Genomic DNA, 24,782 nt, shown 5'->3' with positions numbered 1-24,782 from the left:
CACCAGGGAGAGTTTTCTGGCCTCTTTTCCAGAGGAAGTAAGATTGAAACAAGCGTGCTGAGCATTTTTTATATACATGTATATTAGTTCCTTTTTAATGAATGGTGTCAATATTTTTAAAATCCATTGGATAACTTAATTCAGATTTGTCTGAGATAGCAATGCCATTAAATTCTACAAAGATCCATGGAACAAGAGGACTTGGGTAAAGGGGTAAGTTGCTGATGGAAGGCTCCAGGGTGCTCCTCAGAAGAAAAACTCATCCAAAGTGAAACTGGGCTTCCCAGCTGCCAGTCTTCCTTGAACTTCTTAAATTCTTTCTTGATTGCATTAGATATTTAAAAGGATAGGAAGTGGAAAATGCTTATTGTTGCTGCTGGCTTTTCGGAAAGGCTATTACAAGGCAAAATGTTATTGGAAGTGTGTAATAAAAGCAACATTAATAAAGAGGGTGAAGAGTTTATTCCACAGGAACATCCCAGCCTGCATGCATTTCCAAGTGAATGCAGTTTTTCAGACTTTGTGTGTTTTGATTTCAAATACAACAAAAGGGGCTTTCCAAAAGAAGTCCTTTCAGTGACTGGAAGGAGCACCTCCATTTTATAACAAACCCACACTACTGTTCTCTACATTTCCTAGAAAATAATCTCCTATGTTAATATGAAAAAAAACCCCCACAGAATAAATAGAAGCAAACAATCAACCCCTTATTCTCTGTTCTTGCATCTGTCAGGAAAATAGAGGAAGCCCCTGTGAGCATGCTGTTATTATTTATAATGTTTATTTATTACATGTATATTTGGAACACATTTTGCTTTAGGTGTTAAAGGTAGTGATGCTCTCAGACAAGATTTCTTGGCATTTTCTAGTTTAACTCATTGAGAGAACCTCCTGTAAGTCAGGGGTTGTTCAAATGCCACTTGATACCTGGAGCAAGAGAATGCAGAGACCCAACTAAGCCTCAAGGGAAAAGTCTCCACCACATCCCAAAACATCCCTTCAGCAAAGTCTGTGCTCTGAGAGCCTGGCAGTGGAATATTCCAGAAGGAACATTGCTACACATGTGCACAAGCAAAACTACTCAGGACATTCTCTAATTCTGAAGTAGCTGATTTTAGTCTCATGTTGTACTTTTACCATGGTTTCTTCTGCTTTTGAATATGTTCAGCTAATTAATATACATCTAGCTGTATGAGGGAAGAAAAAATGACAAGTGTCATCTCTAAACTTCTGTCAGACAAATGAAAAAGACCACGAAATTTAAAAAGATACATATTAAAAATACCTTGTCTAAAATCTGTATTTCAGTGTCTGTCAGTGCTGCTATTCAGAATGATGCCAAATTGATTTTTGCCTTTATATATCCTCTGTATTCTTTAAATATATATTTGTAGCTCTGTAGCCTGTTATTGTGTTTGTAGCTAGCATTTTACCCACCCTATTAGACAGAAAGACAAAATAAATTCCCTGGTGGCTCCAAGCCCTGGGGATTCAAGGTTTGACTCTCTGGGAGCCAAGGTTGAAACCAGCTTTCTGAGAAACATTTTCATAAACAAAATTCAGTTTCTGTCTCAGAGGGTGGAGGGTTTCAGAAAGGGTAGAACCAGGGAGGAGTTACTTCATGACCTGTGCCTCAAACTGGGGATTCTTGTCAGTTATATTAATTTACTAAACACACAGAAATTGTACCTGCTTTATGTTCTGTGTGCATCTTTGGCACTTTCCATCTGGCATTCTGTGTGCTCCAAGGATCCCTATAAATCACCTGGCTCTGGCTCATACTTGTAGGACTGGTGAAACAACATCAAGAGCATTTTGTCAGCAGCATGCTGACAAAAAAATCACCAAATTCTTGCTCATTAGCCAGGTGAAACAACACCAGAGCTTGAAACTTCCCAAGGAGCCCCAGGAGTACCAAAACAGGGCTGGCTGAGATACCACATACCTTAAAGAGAAGGGAAATTAAGGCATTTCCTGCAATGAAAAGTGCAAAGAATCTCATGTTTAAAAGAAGAAAAACAAGAAATGGAGAGGAAGAATGCCAAGAATTAATCTTGCAGCCTTTCTTGATCTATTTAGGCATTTTAGCCATCAAAGAGCTGTTCTGGGGATGGATGGTGACACTGTGATAACAGCACAGCACGCAGGATCCTGCTGATTTTAGGCATTGTAAGAAAAGCCAAACACTGAACTTCTCAGTAAATCCTTCCACAGCCCAGAGGACAGACGGGAGGGAGAGCAGCACTGGGATCTCACTGAGATACATCACACATCCATCAGGGTTTGAACTGCCTGTAGCTGACACAGTGTTTGAAATCCTACATGAAAGAAGAAATAGAACCTCATTTATGCCAGAGATTGGCAAAATTCTGTCCCTCTGTGCCACTCTGGTACTGATATTTATCTGCTGGCACATACACTGCTCATTTTTAGTATTAAATATTTGTCAATCTGTTTAATTATGTCACTTTAATGGGTTAAATACACTGCAGGTGCTCTTGAGAACATGATCTGAGAGCTGCCTTAATTCAGAAATTTACCTTGGTGTATTTGTCCACTGTGATCAACAATGAAGATGGTTTAAAGCTCTTGTTGCACTCTTGTTAAAATGTAGCAATGGCTTAAAATTGGCTACCATCAGGAAAAAAAAGAGTTTAGCACATTAATAATAAAGATAACCTAAGTTCCACTTACACTTCTACATGTCATTTAGAAAGATCTTATGTGGATAAAAAATCTTATACCTTTGTTTTCATTATCTCAACTAATAGTACTGCCTTGCATAAGGGGATAAAATAACTAATGCAACAACAACAAAAAAAATCTGTATAAAATGTCTTTTACTGCCCCCATAGTAGCATCAAAACTAAAGTAGATTTTGAGTCAGACTGAAAAATGAGAAGAGCTGACACAGAACTCAGTTCTCTCAAGAAAGACGAGGCTTCCATGAAAGAAACCAAAACCATATCACAGAATTACTATGCCCACAGGCTGGGAGAGACAGAGAGGGAGAGAGAGAAATGACCTTAGATGAGAGATCACACCATGTCTGTACTTTCAGTAATTCTGACTGCAGCTTCTGGAAGGGTGCTGTACTTCCACATGGTCATTCTCCATAGAAAAAGCTCTTGGTAAAGCAATTAGAAAAAGCACCAAGAGCTCTCATTCTATACATTTTAATCCCAAAAAGAAAATAAAAAAGTTTGGGGAAGACTGGCCAGGTGGTTAAAACACAGAAGTGAAACTCATAGTTCCCCATAGTGTCACAGACCTTTTGGGTAGCTCATATCCCTTCTTGATACTCTGGTTCTCCTCACCTAAAAGCTGAGTTTTAAAGCTTTAAAGCTTTACAACAGAAGCCAGATGAACTTTCCTGTGTGAACATGAACAAAAGAAACTTGGGAAATATCAAATAATTTTTGTGAAAGAATCAAAGGGGAAGATTTTCAGGATGTAGGTTTTTCCAAAGGCTGTAAAACTTCTTTTCTTTGATTAATTAAGCATCTCAGCCCTAAAAATTTAGGGTGTTTTTCCTCTGCCTGGCAGTCTTGCTCTGCAGAAACCAATGGAAGGGAGAAAACCAAGTCCTTAGTTTAGATCAGCCATTATCCAGGGAGCTGGTGCAATTGAGGGGTTTGACTCCAAAGAAAAGGGGCAGAACTTCTCTTGTGTTTTCAAATTTGAGACATTCTGCAAACAAATTTTTATGGACTTTGAAAACACAAGTTCCAAAGAGATGAAAGCCCCCAAAATCAAAGTTTGCAAATGATTCAAAAAGCAAGTTCAAGCCACATGCAGCTGTTTCACCTGGGAGTTCTGGGGAGAGTCACTGCTTGATGTGCTCATAACAAAACAGAACACAGAAATCAGCACTACAATAATTCAAAACTCTTGATATTAATTCTTATAATGTACTGACAGCAAGAAACACCTGAACCTGAGACACCACGAAAATGATCTCAAGAGAAGGCAAACAAACACTAAAGGCCATCTAACACTGGTTCTGAGAAGAAGGTGGGAGCTGTATTTTAACAGCTGAACTCCATTTCCCTGTTCAAATCAATCACAAATACGTAATTTACTGCATCTAATTTGCCTCATTAAGCAAAGCTGCATTTCCCATCTCATGAATCAGTGTTACATACATGTAGTAATCAGGAAGGGGAACTAAACCACCAGCTTTACTACCAAAACATCAGGCAGAAGAGAAGTGAGATGAGCACACCCAGAGCCAGCCATTCACAGGATACACAGCTTCCCAAATTACACCAGCACGTTCCTAGAAATGGGGAAAAAAACATAAATCCAGGTCAAGCCTACCTCCAGGGAGAGCAGACAAGCTATCCCATAGTTCTGTGCCTACACAATCCAATATTTGTATTATTTTGAGGCTTAGAAAATCCTTGGCCTCAAAACATTTCATTGTTCCAAACCCAGAACCCCAAAAAGCCCCACACACCACCCTGTCCTGATTCTCCCTGGAAATGCTGCACAAACCAAATTCATCCTCTCAAGTTAGCTCCCCAAAATATGTTTGAGGCAGGAATTTCTGTTTCAGAAAATTCAAAGTAAAACAAAATATCAGTTTTATTGTTTCCAGACAAGAAAAATAAGATTGGTCCATGAAGTTAAACAAATCACATTCTATGTGAAGTAGTTTGGTTTGGTACAATTTAAAAATTAGAAAATGCTTTTTAGGTTTATCCCCACAAAACTTGGAAAAGTAGAGGCAAGCAAAATTTGCAAAGATTTTAAGGTATTATCCAGCTCATTGATGAATAAAATCTCATTTTACTTTAAGGTGTTTTTTCACATTCCAAGTTACTCTGAAGTAACACACTGTAGCTACACACATTGCACTGAGAATAAACTGGACTTTAAAAATTTTTACAAATTATTGAAGAACTCAAGTTTAAGGCACTAGAAAATTGTGTGTCATGTTTCAAATATTTGGAAATAAACGTATTTGTGTCCCTGCACTGAGCCAGGCCCTTCACAGGCCAATTCCTCACCATTAATTCAGAGTTAATGCTACACTGCTGGTTACTCAGTTGAGGTGGGAGATGCACTACTGATCCTGGACATGACTTTATCCAGCCTCAGGCAGCTGCTCAGAAGTAGCTGTAAAAGGCAAAAAATGCAAAGTGAACACAGTGGACTGTACAAACTCAGATCTGTATATTGGCTGCTCACTGCATGACTATGAAAACTGGGGAAAATCAGTCCAGAGGTTTATTTTTATCCAAATATCTTTGTTTCTCAGTTGTTTCCATGTGCTGTGCCCAGCCCTTTCCCAAGGCAATCAGTGGTCCAGAGTGTTGAGGGAACTGAGAGCTGCTGTCTTTGGTCCTGGTTTGCTCTGCTAAACCTCAGGTGTGCCAAGTGAGGCAGGTGTAGAAACTGGTCAGTTCTGGCTTCTCCTGACACCCTGGACAGGAACCTGAAACCCAAATAAAGAGGATATTAATCAAAGAATGCCAAAGTGACTTTTCCCATTTTGATGAAGACTGGTGAGCTGAACAGCTTTTTGCCTGTAACTCAGCTCCATTTGCCCTTTTTTCTCTGCACACACCAATCAGCAGAAGGAAAACATTTCCCAGCAGTGTAAAGGAGAGACTCCTCCAGGCATTTTCGTTTGCTCAGCCCTCAATAATCATCACACCCTTTAGAGATGGGGCCACAGTTTCCATCTGTGAACTCCCAACATCTCCTGGGGCTCTGGAGGCTGTGCTTACCACAGGACAGGGAGAAGGCTTCTCTTCCAGTGAGGCTCGTAGATCCAAACTGCTGAGCAGGGTGCTGCTGGAAGGGACCATATTCTCCCAGCCAGCCAAGCAATGCTGTGAAAATAGATAGGAATGCTTTACCCTTTTTTATCTATTGTGGCCTGTTATTATTTAGAACTAACTTTTGCAGAGGGAGGTTTAAGTGAGTAATTAATCTATTATTTTAAATATTTTTTTTAAATGTTTACATTTTTAAATAAATGAAATCTCAAATAAATGAGAACTACACAGCTGTCCCCTCTTCCAGCTTTCTAAACTGATCTTTTCACTTTGTGAACTCAAGTATCTGACCCCTCTGAACTTGTCTCAGCTGACTCATCCAGTTCCCTAAACCTCAAAATCAAGCTTCCTCCCACCTCTTCCCTGGAAACCTCTAGGCCTGGGCTAGGTTAGATTAGCAATACTGCTTGCAGCACTGACTACTGGCTGGAATACAGGATCAGCAATACAACAGCAGTTTTAAATCCACCCTTGCCACTACTGATTTTGTGAACACTTCATAGACACTTGCCTTTCAGACTCCTTAACATCTGTGGAAACAAATAGAGGCACTCTTAGCTGTGCTTCATCATGTTGAGAGGCCAATGCCTGAAACAAGTCAGGCATATCTGCCCCAAAAGGATACAGCTCCTCATGGAACTTTCCTTTGTGCAGTGTAAAGCACTGGAAATATCATATACACTTTATGTCCCTCACACAAAGGCATGAACTCAGAGCACATCAAAGGATGTTCTGGGTATCTCACCCATGCAGGACAAGAATTCTAGTGGAAGCTCTGCCAAGGGAATGAGTCCCAGATTCTCTTTCCTTCTTGAAATCTTGCTTTCTATGAAGCAAGGAGCAGCTGGGGTTGTGCCATCAACAGGAAGACAGTGACTTACCGAAGGCAGCGCTAGATCATCGGCCGGCTCAAAGCTCCTCCTGCGATGGGCTTTGTACTTGTAGGCTGGCAAAAGGGCAGAGCTGGGAATGCTGACCCTGGAAGCACACAAGGGAAGGAACTGCCTACACCTCTGCCATGGCACAGGGAATCTGCACGCCTTCCCACTCAGAAACCAAGGGTCTAGCCCCAAAGTGAACCATTTTGGATTAGGGCAGTAGACACTTCACGTCTACATTCAGATTCTGGGCCAAATTCAGACAAAACATGCATTTGTCATTGATTTCAAGACTGTTCATGCTTATAGAGAAGATCAGTAAGGATCTTTAAGCAAGAGATCTCTGTTTGGAAAGAGCAGAACTTCTGTTCTACAGACCTGTTAGGATGCTCTTTTCCCCTTCACCTGATCAGCTTTTTCTTCCCTTGTTTCCTTGAGCTGTGCCTGTTACAAAGCAGTAATTATTTACCTGACATGTGTTGGCTCTTCCAGTGTCCCTGAGGGCTGGTGGGTACGTGGCATCTTACACACATGGCAGGCAGATTCTGAATCCACAGGGATGGTGAAGAGGCGCTGGTTTAACCGGTAACAGTAAACACCTGCACGGAGCAACAAACCTTCAGTGTAGTTCTTGTTTGTCACAGGGTGCCTGAACCCAGCCAAAAAAGCTGTGCTCTGTCACAGTGCCACACCTGCATTCTATAAAAAGAGCTGCTTTTCCTGAAATATCTTACATATTTCCTGTCCCCAAGTAAGTTCCTAAAAAGCAAAACCAAAACTTCAACCTCTTCAATTTAGGAACAAAGCATTAGCCAATTACAAGAAACCCTGACAAGTTAAAATGGCATTGAGAGAGGATCCCTAGAAGACTCAAGTATCTTTGGAGTAGGAAGTTGAATCTGGTTGGAAAGCTGCAGCTGAAAACAACACATTCTTGCTGGTCTTACATGATGTGGTGCTCTCTCAGGATGACAGGTAAAGACAGCTTAGTTGTTTATTCACAGAAATTGCACCAGGAAGAAAAATGATCTTACACTTATGAGAACCAGTTATCAAATCCAGTTCCTGTTCAGGACCTGTGCAATCCAGAGCCTTGGGCCTAAAGAAACACACAAGAAAACCAGTTAGTGACAGAGGGGCTGGCCCTCTGAACAGCACTGCCTTTTCCAAGCACACATGACTGGGAGGGTAAATAAAGACCCTCAAAACTAAGCTTGCAATGTCCTGTTCCAACCAGACTATGGTTCTCATTACTACAGGGATTACTGAAAATTGCTGCTTCAACCCTTCCTCATTCCCCCTTACTCCAGGTCCTGCTGATGAACACAGCTTTCTCTGTTGGACTGTCTGAACTCCTGCAGCTCAGTGAAGTATTGCTCAGATTCTTCTGTGACTGAAGACTTTATATCAAGGAGCCCTGAGAACACCAAGGAAAGAGGAAAGTTCAGTGATTTACAAAATTTGGGAAAGTATCAAAGCAAGACTCACAAGATACAGTCAAAACAAAATAATGATAATGAGAAGGGCAGAACATCACATCAAACCAGAGGTTTACTGTGCGGTTTGGGTCCCTTATTGCATTTATTCATTCCAGGTATTTGGTATCCCTTCTGACCTCACCTTTGCCATTTGCTGCCTGGATTCCCATACCACTGCCACTCCACCACTCCAGGTGAGCACAGGTCACCTCTAGTCTGGAGAGGGGCCTCAAACAAAGCTGTCCCTTTGCTGGGACTTGCTCCATTGGCCCTAGGACAGCAGTGCCATCACACCTCAAAGGGGTCATAAACGGTTTTAACTCTTAATAGAACCACATCACACTTTTGCCTCAGAGTTAGGATTCACCTGCAATCCAATCATAGCCCAGGAAAGGATGGGAAGAGCAGCTGCTGACACTTATGGCATCTTCTTCAGGGTCAGGCTGTGAAGTCACATGAGAAGCTTCCTTCTGAAAGAAAACAATTCATAAATTGTGACTTCCTAATCACCTGACAGGACATTCAGAGGTACAGCTGAGGGGACAAGTGGCAGCTGTTCAGACAGGACAGCTGTGCCTTAGTTTGAAACTGGATTCTATCTATGCCTCTACCAGTAATTTGCTCAGCAGCCCTTTGTCTTGTCAATAAATAAAAGAGAAAGAGGAGGCAGGGACTTGTCCAAGTAAGGCAGGATTTTTCAGTGCTTTAAACAAAATGCTGAGCTGCTACACACATCCCCAAAGATGAGGCAACCTTGGAGGATGATCAGAACCAGGGCCTGCCCTTCATGCCTAAGGAGACAAACTGTGGAACAGCAGCACTGCACCTGCCTGTTCTCCCTCAGCACGTGGATAACACATGCAGAAGACAGGAACTTCAAAGTGAAATGTTATGGATTTCTGGTCTCAGTTCACTGGTTAAGGAAAGCAGGGCCTGAACAAACTGCCAACAGCCCCTGGCTGCTATAGCTGGGAACAGTTCTGACCCCAACTTCCAATTTACACAGTGGGAATAGAGCAGGTAACATTCTCCTGGCCCTTTCTCCCCATCATTCTGTTGACTTAGGAAAATAAGCAAAGCATTGTTTTAACACTTACCTTCAACTCTTTGGACTGAGATGTCAGCAGGACTGATGTAGGGACATGGGGCCCTCTGATGACCACGTGCTGCTCACTGCTCTCTTTATTTTGCTTTCTGCTCAGTGACGGCCCTGGATGAGTTTTCTCTTGGGAACCATGTGGCAGAGCAGACTGTTCTCTGTTCTCTCCAGGTCCCAGGAAAGAGGATTCTTTCTCTGGTCTTCCTTGAGCATGGCCATCCCCCTCTACTCTGGAGATTTCTCTGCCACACATAACAATTGTAGGCACTGGTGTAACATTCTTCTCTTTCCCAGGAAAGCTGGAATCGAAACCTGCTCCTTCCTGTGTCCTTGTTTGTTGTTGCTGTAGCCCTCTGTCACTGCTGGTGTGATTAAGAGATGAACTGGGGCCAGGTCTAGGTTCCACAATCACCATTATTCCAGGATCAGCTGCAGACTTTACTGCATCAACCTGATTTTCCTTCTGTAAGGACAGAGAATCTCTTAACACACAGCATCAATCAGACTACAAATACTTTTAGTAACATTTCTCTCACTAAATCAATCTCTCATTCTAGTCTGTTCCCTCTTTTAAATTCCTGTGGGGGAAAAAGAAAAATCCTTATGTTCTGGAGAGTGTAAGAGATCCACTTCCACCTAAATGCAGCTTTTCCCAATTTGAGGAACCAATGAACTTTCAGCCCTTGTTCCACAGTGTTCATTCCTATCTTGCAAGAAGAAACTCGCCTTTCTTAGGCAGGAACTGATCTCCAAACCCTTTGCCAGAAGAACAGATTGAGACCACAGAACAAACAATATCCAAAGGGCAGTTACTTTTTTAACAGACTCCATATTCCACATACCAATTTCTAAGAGCTCTTTCATATCCATATGTCTCTTGTGACCACACCACAGCACAGGCAGAGCTGCTGTCACAGAATCCCATTTTCTTCCCTGAATTTCTAGCACAGACACCACACTTACCACTCTCCTGGGCAAGGGGACACATCTGTCAGCAGCTGTACTGCTATGAAGAGATGCTGGAAGGAGTTGCTTGCTGGGAAGTCTCTTTCTGATCTCTTCCTGCTTCATTTTCAGCCTTTGTAGAAGGTCCTGGTTGACCTGGCGCAGCCTCTTCAGGAGCTCTAAGTCCATCCTACAAAGAAAATTTAAGGTAAAGCCAGAGGAAGAGTGAACTATAGAAATTCACTACATTAAGTGAAGAAGCAGACACAGGTGAAATCACTTTCAGGGGAGTTCTCCTAAAAAAATACTTACAGCTGTTGAAATGTTGACTCCTGCTCCTGAGAAATCAGCCAGTCTCAAAGCTCCTTATGCTCAGAACCAGCACCACCAGATGCTTCTCTCCCCTTGGATATACTGTCAAATATTTGTATATGTACTCAGAAACTGGGAGCTGAATTAACAGAGGAAAGAAACTCTGACAGAGGAAACAGTAAACATGAAAAATTCCCATCAAAAAACTAAATAAAAGACATTTGGTTTAGAGGCTGTTATTCAGGACATACTTAATTCTGCTGTAATGTTCCTTTGAAGCATTGAAATTTATATTGTGGCAACACCAGGATGCTCATAAGTTCAAAATATAACTAATTAATATGAATGCATCTGCTACATCCAAAAGAAATAGAGAGTCAAATCTGTCTTCCATGTTCCCTGGGCAGGAAGGCTCCAAAAGGCTCAACTATGACCCAGGACTACAGATTCTGGCAATTCCAACCCCACAGATTAATTAAATTAAATCCCACAAAGGGATGCCCTTTTATTAAAAGGGGGAGGTGAAATGGATAAATAAATAAAGCATAGTTTGACTGAAAGGTTCAACATCTTTACAATATCACGAGCTCCTCTAAATTTGCAGAAAGTGGATTTTTAAATAAAACAGCTGCAAACCCTAAACCCAAACTCCCACACTGATAAATTATGTTCTCAAGAAAACAATGTGCTTCTCTGGGACCTTTTGTTCGCAAGGATCCCCAAAAACTACTGCAAAGCTCATCTGATTTGTTTTTGTGTCTGCTGCCCTGGTGACTGGACATGAAGAATCAAATGCACATGCGGTACAACAGCAGTGAGAGCAGTGCTAACAATCAACTACAATATCTCTTTCTTACAAAAAATAAGGGAGAGAACACAAAAATAGAAATAGCAGTGTTGAGGCACTAAATCTGAGACAACTTGAAAAAACTATTTTTTTAAAAAAACAAATTTTATGAGTAGTTCTCACAGCCTTTACAGGACAAAGCTAATGGCTTTGATGAGCATCCTCTCATCATTGCTCATCAGAAAGCAAATACTCTGAAAATAACATCAGTCGAGGGACTTTCTGGAAGGGTTTTACCAGATGAGGTCCACTCTTGGCACAATCTACAAGTCCTTCATGCCCAACCCCGCGGCTCAAGCTTATGGAAGTGCTCTAATTTGAAACCTTTGTGATAAGGAGCTTCGCCTCCCGCAGTTAGAAATAAACAAGGGCTGTCTCGGGAGCTGAGAGCTCCCTCCCCGCGAGGAAGCTGTTCAACACCGGCCTCCCAAGGTCACGAGGAAGGGGGAAGAGCCCGAGAAATGTAAAATTCCCCGTTCTTTTCCAGGAGGAGAAGGGGCAGCCGGCAGAGAACGCTGAGCCCTCCCCTCTCTCCGTGTGGGGAGCCCGCGAGTCCCGCCAGGCCCTGCGGCGTTTCCCGGCCCACCTGCACCGCCCTCACCGCTTCGGAGCCGGGCCCGAGCCGGGGAGCCGGACCCGAGCCGGGGGAGCCGAGCCCGAGCCGGGGGAGCCGGGCCCGAGCCGGGGATGCCCGGGCCGAGCAGGGGAGCCGGGGCCGAGCCGGGGAGCCGGACCCGAGCCGGGGGAGCCGGGCCCGAGCCGGGGATGCCCGGGCCGAGCAGGGGAGCCGGGGCCGAGCCGGGGAGCCGGACCCGAGCCGGGGGAGCCGGGCCCGAGCCGGGGGAGCCGGGCCCGAGCCTGTCTCTTATACACATCTAGATGTGTCGGCCGGGACGAGGCGGGGGAGCCGCTCCGGAGCCGGCCCTGGCGGCAGGAGCCCGCCCCAACGCTCCGTAGCGGAAGGGGTGTACACCCCCAGCAGCTCCACAGACCAAAGGAAGCTGTTTGTAAAACTTGGCACGGGAAATCTGCTCTTTTCTAACCCGCCCGGTGTAGTTTAACAGCTGAGGTACTGATCTACCCCACTTGCAGGCCGCTGAAACTGAATCCTCACTATTATTTCCTACAATGTTCTCCAGAAATCATTGATTCAATACCACAATTTTAGTACAAGTAAAATTTTCTATCCGACAATTCAGTATCACTGGTCTCCTTGTTAATTTTCAAAGTAAGAACACAGAAAAAGTTTTGAAAGAATTGTCAAACATGCAATTCAGTATCACAAAGCAGCAAAGCTATACATACTGATGTAAGCTGAGAATCTTACACTGTATCACAACATGCAGGACACATCAGGAGAAATGTTTTTCCAATTAATTTTTATTTTGGTTTCCATTGTTTACAGCACTGTTACAGGACTAACTCATGCAAATTTATCACCTTAAATACAGCAGAGAGAAACCTCACTGGTAAGAGTATTTCAAAGAGCTCCATCAACATAATGCAACAGGAAAAGTAAGTAGCAGCAATAAGATAAAAGTGCATGTAGCTGACCTTCTCTAATGGGACTTTGGGGAAGACTGTTTTTGGAATTACGTGTTTTATGGAATAGTTTAGCATTCTTCATAAAAATCAGAAGAGAACAAACTCCTCGTGATAGTGTTCATTCTTCCACCACTCTCAATTAAAGAAGTACAGCTGTAATTTGTTTCAGACAAATCCAGCTTATAGGCCTGTCTGTTAAAAGTTTGATTCTTGATCACTTGGGCTTCCAGGACAAGGGCTACACCCACACATGTTAGCAGCTTTGCTTCTGAAAAAGTTCAAGTGGTTCTTTTCCCCCGTTCTGTAGGTTAGGCTTCAGCTCTGCAGTGAGAATGCTGACAGCACCTCGTCCTGAGGAGAGTCACACACACACAGCAGCAAGACACTGGGTTCTAAGAACCCACCAATCTCTTTTCCCTTCACAGATAAGACACTGGCTTAAAGATCAACTCATTTATCAGATTTCCCCTAAGGGCCCACTGAGGAGATGCTAACACTACCTCTTCAAAAGCAAGGTCAGCATTTCAAGTAGTCATGAGCTGCTGAGCAGTAGTACATCATCCTCTGCCTTGACCTGGAATTGACAATATCCTTGTGTATTAGGGATGAACTTAAGATTTCAACTGAATAGAACAGAACATAGCTTATTATAACTGTGTATGTGACATCTTGAGAGACTAAAGATTCAAATTTTTTCAACCAGACCTACAGTAGAGTAAGACTAGGTGATTCCACTTACTCCAATATACTTCAGCACAAGCTCAGAGTACACACTTCCAGAAGAAAGGATTTGAATTTCTTTCTTGCAAATCTATATTCCCATCCTGGTGGATGCCTGAGGAACCCAGTCAGGGTCAAAAAAACTTTCTGATATAAACAGCTTTTCAGTTTGAGTTGGAGTCAAAGCACTCTACTGGAAGGGAAAGGTTTGTTTCCTTTCTGCATTCCAGGGATGAAAGAGTCTCACCACCAGCTCCTACACAATCAAAACACTTCAAGTCTTTCTGCAAATCTCAGAATAGCCTTACCTAAGAAGTAGTTACTGACATTTCACTATTTTTATTCCCTCAAGTATCAGGCAGCTTCTTTCTGAAACTTCCCTGATATGAAAAACATAGGACTTATCACAGGTGCATATATTCACACCTGAGCATGAAGGAGAACTCCTAAAGCCATTTCCAAGGGAAAAGTCTCTTTGTCAATAAGAAAAACACCTCACTGCTCAGTAATTCTGAATTCAGCTGGGACCTGATCAAAAATAGCCCATATTCTGTGTGTGATGTTGAAGAAATTTAGGTTGTCACTAACCTCAGAACTACAGGATCTGATCCTGGATTCCTCTGACATTTTGTAGGCAACAGAAAGATTATAACCAACACATGGCAAAATATTGACCCACAAAGAGGAAAAGAAGCTTGCAATAGAGGAACTTAATCCTACTCAGGTTTCTAAAATCAGCAATAATTTCTTCTCTTGTCAATACCAACAGGAAGAGACTCAAGTCCTTACAATTACCAAACATTATACTCCAAATGCATCAGGGCAAAAATCAACAATTTATTTCATGTATTTGTAAATAAAAAATGTATTGAAAAAAAAAACAAGTTGCTTTAAGCCATTCTTGACCTGGCATGACCTACAAGACCACGACTCCCCCACCCCAGAGGAGCTGTACTTGCCAGCATGTTCTGGTACTTTTAACAGAAGAGAAACATATCAAATCCTATTGCTGCCTGGACTGTAACATCCTGTGGGAACTCTACATGAAGCAACATCTCTTACAGTGTGAAATCCACATGCTGATCTTGTGGCCAAATAGTGGTAATGGAATTCCACAGGCCTGCTTCCAGAAACACAGCTGTGCTTTTCCAAAGAAAACCCACATTCATCAACTGAGCTCATAGTGCAGTGCTTTACATTCTGTCAACTAGCTTCTCTCTCCTGGTTTTCCTCCTCAACAAACTGCCAAATTATTCCAAATTAGCTCCTTCACAGGAACTAGTTCTGTCCTTGCAAACTATTTGTCCATGAGAGGAAATGGGCAGGACTGTGTTATTAAAGAGCTCTTAAGAGGAAGAAACTAACTCCACTAAGATTACCAAAGCAAAATCTTAGTCCCTCTTGCTCCAGAAGAGAACTGGGTTTTGTTCACAGGTTTAAGCATCCTGAGAGCAATAAACCTTTCTATGAAGGGACATTGTGATTTTCTGTTATGTTCTAGAATAATGGAATATTAACCTCAGAGACAAGCCTGCGTGGGCTATAAATGCTTTGTGAAACCATCACGTCTGTGTGTGTGGGATCTGTGTTTAGTCAAACAGCTGCTTGTCACACATACATCAACCTGGGGCTTAGAAGTCAAAAGTTTTGTCTTTATGAAGTAAAACAAATGACTCCATAAAGATGTGTCAGAATAACTTTCAACTTGACAAACATTTGCTTGACTGCTTTAAATTTGTTTAAAGCAAAATGAAGTACAGTAAAAGCCCCCTGTAAATGTATAAAGCACACACTCCTCCTCAAGTAGGCTGGTCTCACAAGGAAAAAGAAGAGTTATTAACAGCTAGTGTTTAGAGGTGGGACACAGAACAGGGAAGCAGAATCCTACTGTTCACACAGCAACTGGAAACACAGCGATGTGCTCTTGCTCATACCCTTTAGGGAATTCCATCACCCACCATGTTCTCTGCAGTAATTAAGAGAGGACTGAAGGAAAACTCTTGTTTCTCTCTTCTTCTCACACTATCTGCTTTGCTGCAGGTACTGATGTGTGAACATGTTGAGCTCGCTGTCAAGCCAACCTGCTTTGTTCCTGCAAGGACAGAAAGTTTTGTTAGGTGAATGAAACAGCTCTTCTCAAGCCAGTCAGAAAGAAGTGCAACAAAAACAAGTACATGGCAAGACATGGAGTGCCAGAGGTTCATTCCAAAAGGCTGCTGCCATTCCTTGCAGGTCAAGAATGCTTGCCTGCTGTCAGTCCCTAAGCTCTGAGGTTCAGAGATCTTGGACACAACTTCACACTGGTCTTACTGTGTAGGTAAGGAATGTTTGAAGAAATCTTCCCAACAACCTCTGCAGATAACTGCATACAAAGGTGAAGGCAAGAATTTTTGTGTAATTTTTTAAGGGCCTGAAGGAGCTTGTAGGAGTGGAAGACTGTATGTTTTCATAATTGGGAAGGAACTGTAATTCCAAACAAATAAAAAACAGGAAGAAAAAGGTGGTTTGTGAGACAGAAGCTTGAAATGACTGTCAACAGTCCATAGGAAAGTACCTAGTGAAAGGGAACATTACTTGGTAGGGAAAAATGCTGACACCTGCACATCAAGTGCTATGACAAAGACAGAATGAACTGAACTACAGCTCATATGAACATCCTGGGGCAATCACATGAAAAACAACTGTATGGAATAATCAAATCTCACCTGAGCAGTTTTGCTTTGCTCTGCAGTGAATCCAAAACTTCAATTTTTTTATTCATGGCAGAAATTTCTTGCTCAAGATTCTCCCGTGTGACATCCACTTGCTGACACAAATGAGCAAACGTTCCAGCAAGCTCTCTATGAAACAAGAAGAGTTGAATATGATGGAAAGCAAGATCAAGCAGCACATTCAAGGAATAAATCCTTTTGATGAATGGGATGATGGTATTGTGACTCAGACACTCATCTTTCCACTTCTGCACAAGAATATGTCAGAGCATTTTGATTTGAGGCATGGAAGTACATTAAGACTAATGCCTAACAGCACCCAAACACTACATAGTCAAAATAAAAGTAATATTATTCTAAAATATGTGTCATTACATTTTTTTAAATCTAGAATTCAGCATGAAGTTATCTTTATTTTTAACAAGGAATCTTTATTTATCTTTATTTTTTAATTTTAGTTATCTTCATTTTTAACAAGGAATAGCATTAAAAAAAAACCCCAAACAACAGAATTTCCATAAGGAATACAGGGAACTCACTGCTGGACTTGGTGGCTGCAGTTTGAGCCCGTGTAGCTGACGATGAGCTGCAGTTTCTCCCCAGCATACTCCACAAACTGCCTCTTGAAAGCTCTCTCCTTGGCTTTGGTGGTCCAGGTGAGGCGCTCGTACACATAGAGCAGCCCATAAAGGCCAAACGAGAGAGCAATCAATCTCCAACCCACGGCCTTCCAGACCTAAAGAAACACAAAGGAAAAGAAATTACACAGTCATCATCTCAGACTGATGCTCACTCCCAACATTGGTGCACAGAGCATTGCAAAATCAGCTCACTATACTCAAATGGAAGAACAAAGGACAAAATAGGTCACTATCTGTGAATAGCAAATATCTACAGGATTTGGTAGTGCAAGTGCTTTTTCCATCAGTGCTCCAACTTCAGTTATAAAAATGCTGCCTAGAATGCACACTTACCACACCACCAACCACAATGATCCCCATGGAAGTTCGGGAAGTTAAAGAGGCCAGTCCAGTCACCATGGACACCATGAGTTCTTCCTGGGTCATAGAACCCTGAGGCAAAGGAGGCAGACTGGGATTTGCTGGTGTTAAAGGGCGCTGAACCTGATTAGAAAAGCAGGGACAAAACAAAATCAGAGAATAAAAGGTGAACCACTGCTCTTCCCACCAAAGGAAGTTCAGCAGCCACTGAAATAATGAATATCTATCCCAAGTGCTCAATGAGGTAATCTACCTGGTCGTTATAGCCCATCAAGGCCCGACGACCATTCTTTGGTCCCAAAAATCTGTTCACCAGCATCGTCCATCCAAGAGAGAAATGGAATTCTATATCCTCCTGGAAGTCAGCACAAAGCTTGTCACAGTTCAGATCATAGCTGAGCATGAAGCACTGCCGAGGAATTAACATATCCATCTGGCCCCGCACAGAGACTGGGAGGAGGGGTTTTAAACCATCTACACAGAAAACAAAAACATGCAGAAAATGGCTGTTGAGTTCACAAGAATTAACAGGTCTCATATTCCATATCAGGGTGCTTATGGCTTGTTTCATCCTCCACAGTTAGTTTACTTAGTACATTAAATTTCACAAGCCAAGAATGTTGCAAAGTAAGAGAAACATCATCAATTAGTATTCAATTCTTGGTTCTTCAGACCAACCCAGAAGGAAATCTTTCCACAGACCCTCCAAAATCCTTACAGGTAGCTGGTGAAGTTTACAGATTAGCAAAATCTTGGAAAACAAAATCTGAAACCCAGTTCTGCAAGTCTTTAGGCACCTTAGTCCCATACTCAGACAGGCACCTAGTTACAAGTCATTTGTATTTCGTTAGGATTTGGTGTAAGAATCTCCCAAATTTCCAAAGCCAGAGCTCCTCTCTGTCATGAGGATTACACTGTGACTGTACATATTCCTTAGGAAATCACTGCACAAGTTCAGACACAGAATTAATCCTCAACACAACAGTATTATTCCTCAAGTTGGAGCCAGCTGCACATCAGCCATTGAATTAATGAGAAACCCAGAACATCCACCTAGTTATTTTGCACTGCAATTCAAAGGAAGAGAAAGGGCAATATTGCCTGTGGAACTGACCTATCATTTCTTGCTGCATTGTCTGCAGGGAAGTTGTGATAGCACTGGAGCAACGATCTGACATGTTACGGCCCAGGCCTTCCTCTATGTGTTTATGCAGCTCCTGACAAAGAAAGAGAGGGTTATTAAGATTAGAATAAACATGGCTAAGATGCAGGCTGAAGGTGCTAGAGCTTACTAGTTAAAAAGACCCTCCCAGAAAAGGAGGGCACAATCTGTCTGCCCAGTGTTCTGGCATTAATTTCATACTCCCCCCATTTTTCAGTGAAGGGGATGAAAAGGCAAATCAAAAAAATTTCACATGGACTCTTTAGTTCAAGAAAAGTTCTGTTCAGTCTATATAATGTGAATCAATTTATTACTGAGGTTATTAAAAAACTAAAGCTCTAGTTCATATTCTAGTTGGAAGACTGTTAAGCATCTCAATGAGCTGGCACAATTAATCAGAGCTAAAAAAGGTCTCTTAAATTGCTAAAGCAAACATCACTTACACTCTTGTAGACTTTAAGAACTACTTGAGATGGATGGAAGTCTGCTTGGTATTCATCTACCAACACTGAAAGCCGTCTGATTTCTTCTGCCATTGCATTTGACACCTAGGGAAACAGCATAGGAGAGAAAATAGAGCTTCTGAAAGCTTTTCTCCCCTTCCCATCTGTAACTCCCACAGTTCTAGTACTTCAAAGCTTTGTCAGCACTGCACATTTTCCCCACCATGCTGGCAGCCATTTCAGACAATCCAGTTTTCTGCAGACACTCCTCCTTACCTGCCTTTCCACCTCTTCAGTGATTTGTTTGATTTTCCGCTTGTAGTCTTGAGTAAGGAGCTCCAGCTGTTTGTCAATAAAACCTAGGCGATCCTGACGTTCCTCTCGCATTTCCAGACAGTAAACTCTGGTGGAAAAAAAGCCCTGTCCATCAAAATGCCAGATAAATACATTTTTGATCTATAAATATATTTGAATTCCAGAAATAAGGCAGATTTTCCTGCCTAGTAACAAAATATCTGCAACACATTACACAGTCATGGCACAGGACAAAAATAAGGTCCTTTTCCCAATACTTCCATAATTCACTAGAAGCAAGACCACCAATACGTGTCCTTCCTGCTCTCAAACACACTGTATTCTACTTTGCATTTCAAATGCTCACATTCCCTTGCATCTCTCCCAGAATACAAACTTCAGTTATGCAAGCACCAAGCATCAGCTCTCACCGCTGTTCCTGGGCAGCAACATGCACAGAGTCCATGATGAGGCGAACATCTTCCGCAATCTGCTTCGCTCTCACCGTATGCTGCTCAAATTTTGTTTTTACTGCTGACTGTGAGATACATTCCTGTGTACAAAAGGCAGCCCAAGATTAGCAGCAGGCAGGACCATACTAACACAGCTTTCCAAAATGTGTCCCCACAAGTGCCAGTCTTTCAGGAGTAAAATCTAACCTAAAGGTCAGCACACGCAATGCTCACCTCAAACCTTCTCTCGAAGCTTTGAAATTCAAGCATTCTTACTTGAAATCCATCTGCCAATGCTCCACCTGAGAGAAGGAACACACAAAACAACCACTTAAATTTTGAGAAAGCAATCAGATGTTGGATATCAGGAAATGCTCTTGCTTTACACTGAAGCCAATGCAAAAGTGCTACTAAATCACCCCTTCTGTTGTGATTGCCTTATTAATAATTTGGCCTTCCCCAGTTTCATACATTTTTTGAAACAAGATACTCTCTATTTTCTTCTCTGTAAGTCAATGGTAAATTTCTGCTAGTTTTCCTCACCTCCTTCTGGCATCCCTTGAGCCCTCTGAATCCTGGCATTCAGCACTTCTTTTGCAGACACAAAGAAAATCCGATCCCCTGCCTGGGCTCGATCCACCACACCCAGCTCATCCACCAGGAAACTGGTGCACCGCTCCATGTGCTGCCGGCGCACCTGTGGGATAACCATGATAAACCACACGTGCAGTTAAATCCACATTATCCATCTCTTAAAGGTTAGACCAGGCACCCAAATGCCCTATCTGAAGTTATCTCATTTCAAAGGGCCCCTGTGAGACTCTTGATTTCCTGCTCAGAAATTTCAAGAGTCATGTCCTGATCACCATTCTATGTTCCCTCTAATCTCCACACTAAGATGATAAAAATCCAACCAGTAAAACAATCACACATAGTACTGATCCCCAAGGACCAGAGTCAAAACAGACTCCATGATATCCATGCAAAGAGAATTAGTTTAAACACATCACAAACCTCTTCCATATATTCTGGTTCAGAGGCAGATGCATCCCAACGATTATTTAAAATAAATATATTGGGTCGAGACAGACGTTCATTCACCTTGTGAAAGAACTGCTTCTCCTAAGGAAAATGAAACAACACCTCTTTAGATTAATATGTCAAATATTTTTAACCTTTAGCCAAATTCATTGAACAAGTGGACTTGCACATACAGTTTGCATCAACGTTGATTCAGAATTTGCCACCAGGACAAATACATCAGCATCGAGACAGAATTTGTCAATCCAGCTGTCCAGCTCTGTGGTTACATCAATGCCAGGGCTAACAGTAAAGAGAAATGAGACATTACTGTGCTGTGAATACAGCAAAAACCGAATTTAAAAAGTTAACAAGAGTTTTTCAGAGCATTAATTTCCCATGTCTGAGCTACACTGCCCTGAGGTGACAAACTACAGGCTAACAGGAAGTAACGACCAAGAAAATCACACTGTTAATTACAACAAGGGACTTTGGTCACTGTCTCAGATTAGAACAGGGTCAATTCCCTTGATGTTTGTTAAATATATATTTGAAAACATTTTCCTAATTAGTCTGTGATAAGCAGGGAAGGAAAGAAAGCTATTTCTCACCTGTCCATCAGCACCAGGTCGTCCTTTAAGAGAGAACATTTGGAATTGGGCCACATTACACTGACTAAGCTGCCAGCATTCAGATGTTCATCCTGATGAAGGGCATGAGCCAGCTGGTTTACTGTCTGCAAAAAGATGGAAACAATATTTCCTGCATGCCAAGACCCACTAACACAATTAACCTCTCTTCAGGGCTGTTCACAGACAATTTGAGATAAAGCTAAAGTTCAAATTATTTTCTCTCTGGAAGGTTTTTCACATAAAACCTTGAGTGTCCTAGTAAAAGGTCAACTGCTAGTGAGAGTTTATGAGAGATTTCTCCTCTCAGGAAATGCTACAGAGGAATTATCGAGTCTGTGATTCCAACAGTTATACAAGGCTCAGAACTTCCTGAGTCATTGTTCCAGGCTATCGTTGATAAATGCAACATATCAATCTCTTCCATAAAATGAACAAGTCCCCATCCTGCAACCTGCTTCATTCCTTACTTCCTACATCTAACAATCTTCATCTCCTTTAATGATTACAATTCTTAGCTGTGAAATTTCTTATATTTTTTCATCCCTTTTCTGACATTTCTGAAGAGTTCTTATCCTTAACCTTATGCTTAAGGAAATTGTACCTTAACACTCTTCTTTTCCTCTGAGCCTTCTGTCAGCAGGAAAGCCTCATGTCCATCTGTCCCTTCCACACGCAAGAAGCAATTGGTGGTGTGTCCAATTCCTGAAGGAAGAACTTTGTCCCACAGCATGGCATTTATCACAGTGCTCTTCCCATTGCTTGTCCTGCAGTCAGATTAAGGACAATGTTTCGGGTTTCCAATGAGCCAGGTGTGCTCATTTCGATATTACAAAAGCAAGTTCTCTAAAGCCAAGCTGTATCAGAGCCATTAACAATTTAGGTGCCAGAGGCAACCTGCAAAAAAGACTTTTCTATTTCCCTATTTTAAGAATTCTTCAAATTGAAGATTTACATGATACAACATTTATTTCAAATTTACAAGAGCACCTGTATCAGGGATGTGGACATTACAAGCAGAAGCTAAAGTGCTGGTGCTTATATTAGTATTTTTTGCCAGCTACAGTACTCAAATGCTTTACTGAATAGGGGGTGTAGGCAACACAAACACTTAACTCACCTCCCAAAAAAAGCAACTTTCATATGCCGTCTTGCCAACACTTCACTAATACCACTGACTTTTGACAGGTAGCCTTTGACTTCCAGTACCTGCTCTTCTGTGGTGACAGGATCAAGCTCTGCATTCTTGTGTGTTTCTAAAATCAAAATAGATCATGTCTCTGAATGCCAGAAGCCATCTGGGTCAGTCCTGGGTGAAACCTCTCTCTGTGATGGTAACACTGAACATTTATCTGTGTCCCACAGCTCACGTGAGTGATCCTGACATAGGCAGTGACACCCTGAAGCAATTCTACAATAGCATTTATCAGCTGGACTCCTTTGTGTATCTCAACCATTCCCATTCATGGGACAGCCTCGAACAGAACAGCCAACACTGCAAACAGTCCAGCACCCTTAGAGATAAAATCTGTCTGTGTCTTAAGCTGTTAAAGCCAATTACTGGCATACGTTACATGTCAGTAGCAATGATGTGTTCAGGCAAGAATATTTAAAGGATTATAGGCAAAAAAACCCTCTTGGGGTTGTGTAATTAATTAAAAAACTCCCAAGCATAAAAATCAACCATAGCTCCATTTCTTAACATGTATGAACTTCTCATCTTCAAAATAAGAAACTGAACTCCACCCAAATTCAACAAAACAAATTTCAGTTTCTCTTACAAACATGACTGTATAGACAGACACACATGTATAAATAAGCACAGATTTAGCAGTGCCATTTGACTGACTTGAGGGGGTTTGGTGCATGTTTTGGGGGAAATCTTACATGGCAGAGCACTGTTACACACTCATAGCTCAAGAACTCAGCTTACCTTCTAGGAATGAGGAGCTCTCGTTGATGTATGCAGCCAACTGTTCAAAGATACCATTGATTTTCTTCTTTGCAGTGACAAAATGTTTAAGTGGAGAAGCATTTACCTCAGCCATGTGTCTTTTATCCTTCTTCACTGCAACTATTGGGTTGGAACGAGTAAACAGCAGGGACATTGCGCTACAGGGAAAAATCCAGTAAAGACCAGTGTCACCAAGTGTCAACAGCTACCCAAGGGGGTGTAGTGACAGGACAAAGGGGAAAAGCTTTCCACTTAGAGAGGGCAGGGTTAGATGGGATATTGGGAAGAAATTCTTCCCTGTGAGGGTAGGAAGGCCCTGGCACAGGTTTCACAGTGGAGCTGTGGCTACTCCATCCCTGGAAGTGCTCAAGGCCAGGTTGGACAGGACTTGATCCACCTGGTCTGGCAGAATGTGCTCCTGCCTCTAGCAGGGAGTGGAACTAGATAATCTTTAAGGTCCCTTCCAACCCAAACCGTTCCATGATTCTGTGATCCAACTAAGCATCTTTACATGAACTAGATAAATCTACATTTTAAGAACTATCTTCTTTCCTTCACAAAGAAATTGTTCCAGTTCATACAACTCATGTATCAGGAAAAAAACCTAAAACTCTTTCTCCCTTCCAATAAACAGGCTTGCAGTGATCACTCCTCCCCATCCTCCGCTTACTTTCAGGATGAGTTACGTTTTCACAAGTCAGGCATGGCCAGCTTGAGGCCCTCTCGAAGACAAATGGCAGCAGTTTGCCCTGCCTTCTCCCTCGCCCCGGCCGCACTCCGTCCCGCAGCTCCTTCAGCGGCGCCGAGTCCAGCCGGTCTCCACCCCTGTGGCAGAGTGACCGCGGATGAGGGACACAGGCTACCGAGCTCCTCACGGGCTCTGCTCCCCCGCCATCCCATCCCGGTGTGCCCGGGGAATGCCACAGGCTCCGCTCCCCCGCCATCCCGGTATGCCCTGGGATGCTCCGGGCTCCGCTCCCTAATGCCCCAGGGATGCTCCAGGCTCCGCTCCCCCGCCATCCCGGTGTGCCCGGGGAATGCTCCAGGCCCTGCTCCCCCTCCATCTCGGTGTGCCCGGGGAATGCCCCAGGCTCCGCTCCCCCTCCATCCTGTAATGGCCCAGGGATGCTCTGGGCTGTGCTTCCCCGCCATCCCGGTGCCCAGAGAATGCGCTGGGTTGACGCTCCGGACGGACACCGCCTCTCCCTCAGCCCTCGGGGCGGCAGAAAAGGGCGGGAAGCGCCCTCCTCGTACCTGCCTCGCCCCCCCTCAGGACCCCGCCCCAGAGGGTCGGACACTCACCCGTCCCTGCCCTTGTCCCTGTCCCTATCCCTGCTTCTCTGAAGGCGACCCTCAGAGAGACTGGTCCGGCCTGGAGCAGCTCCGGGTCTCCTCGGCCCAACCCGGCCCCGCCCGGGGCTCACCTTCACCGCCGCTCCCACACAGCCGCCATGTCACTCCGCGGCGCCGTCGCGCGGGAGGCGCGGGTACGTTACGTCATCGCCG

General features: G+C 43.0%; 3 protein-coding genes across 25 annotated transcripts in view; all 3 read right to left on the bottom strand.

Annotated features, from left to right (window-relative positions):
• The window catches only part of TNFRSF8 (TNF receptor superfamily member 8), a 21,776-nt gene extending 16,652 nt beyond the window's left edge, over positions 1-5,124 (bottom strand). For 2 of the 21 annotated variants that reach the window (XM_015648341.2, XM_033519233.1), the window contains exons 1-2: positions 5,013-5,124; positions 1,690-4,279 (exon numbers count right to left, since the gene is read on the bottom strand). The gene's annotated coding sequence lies outside the window, so the exon portion shown is untranslated. The remainder of the gene's footprint in view (positions 1-1,689; positions 4,280-5,012) is intronic. The other 19 variants (XM_015648325.2, XM_015648329.2, XM_015648333.2 and 16 more) reach the window with 15 other exon arrangements.
• MIIP (migration and invasion inhibitory protein) lies at positions 4,563-10,600 on the bottom strand. The gene is made up of 10 exons (XM_015648344.2): positions 10,499-10,600; positions 10,205-10,376; positions 9,240-9,704; positions 8,510-8,612; positions 7,970-8,081; positions 7,699-7,763; positions 7,134-7,263; positions 6,668-6,764; positions 5,736-5,840; positions 4,563-5,440 (listed from the first exon to the last, which is right to left on the bottom strand). Exons 2-10 carry the CDS (start codon positions 10,373-10,375, stop codon positions 5,405-5,407), a joined length of 1,284 nt encoding a protein of 427 aa, XP_015503830.1. The 5' UTR covers position 10,376; positions 10,499-10,600; the 3' UTR covers positions 4,563-5,404.
• MFN2 (mitofusin 2) lies at positions 10,500-24,782 on the bottom strand. Of its 3 annotated transcripts, XR_004500044.1 has the most exons (20): positions 24,579-24,690; positions 23,947-24,101; positions 23,256-23,434; positions 22,443-22,578; positions 21,927-22,089; positions 21,305-21,429; positions 20,888-20,996; positions 20,688-20,795; positions 20,217-20,370; positions 19,908-19,975; positions 19,653-19,774; positions 19,204-19,330; positions 18,928-19,032; positions 18,437-18,539; positions 17,576-17,796; positions 17,296-17,445; positions 16,861-17,057; positions 16,316-16,450; positions 15,569-15,702; positions 10,500-10,600 (listed from the first exon to the last, which is right to left on the bottom strand). XR_004500044.1 is itself a non-coding variant. In XM_015648450.2 (19 exons), the coding sequence occupies exons 3-19, from the start codon at positions 23,428-23,430 to the stop codon at positions 15,633-15,635; spliced, it is 2,268 nt and encodes a 755-aa protein (XP_015503936.1). In that variant the 5' UTR covers positions 23,431-23,434; positions 23,947-24,101; positions 24,701-24,782; the 3' UTR covers positions 12,708-15,632. The 3 variants fall into 3 exon arrangements, 2 of the variants coding, with proteins under 2 accessions (XP_015503936.1, XP_015503935.1); XM_015648450.2 differs by lacking the exons at positions 10,500-10,600; positions 24,579-24,690 and adding an exon at positions 24,701-24,782 and having other exon boundaries at positions 12,708-15,702; XM_015648449.3 differs by lacking the exon at positions 10,500-10,600 and having other exon boundaries at positions 12,708-15,702.

The sequence above is a fragment of the Parus major genome, chromosome 21 (genome assembly GCF_001522545.3).
Source record: "Parus major isolate Abel chromosome 21, Parus_major1.1, whole genome shotgun sequence".
NCBI classification, from domain to species: Eukaryota; Metazoa; Chordata; class Aves; order Passeriformes; family Paridae; genus Parus; species Parus major.
This window is presented reverse-complemented; position numbering and strand designations above follow the sequence as displayed.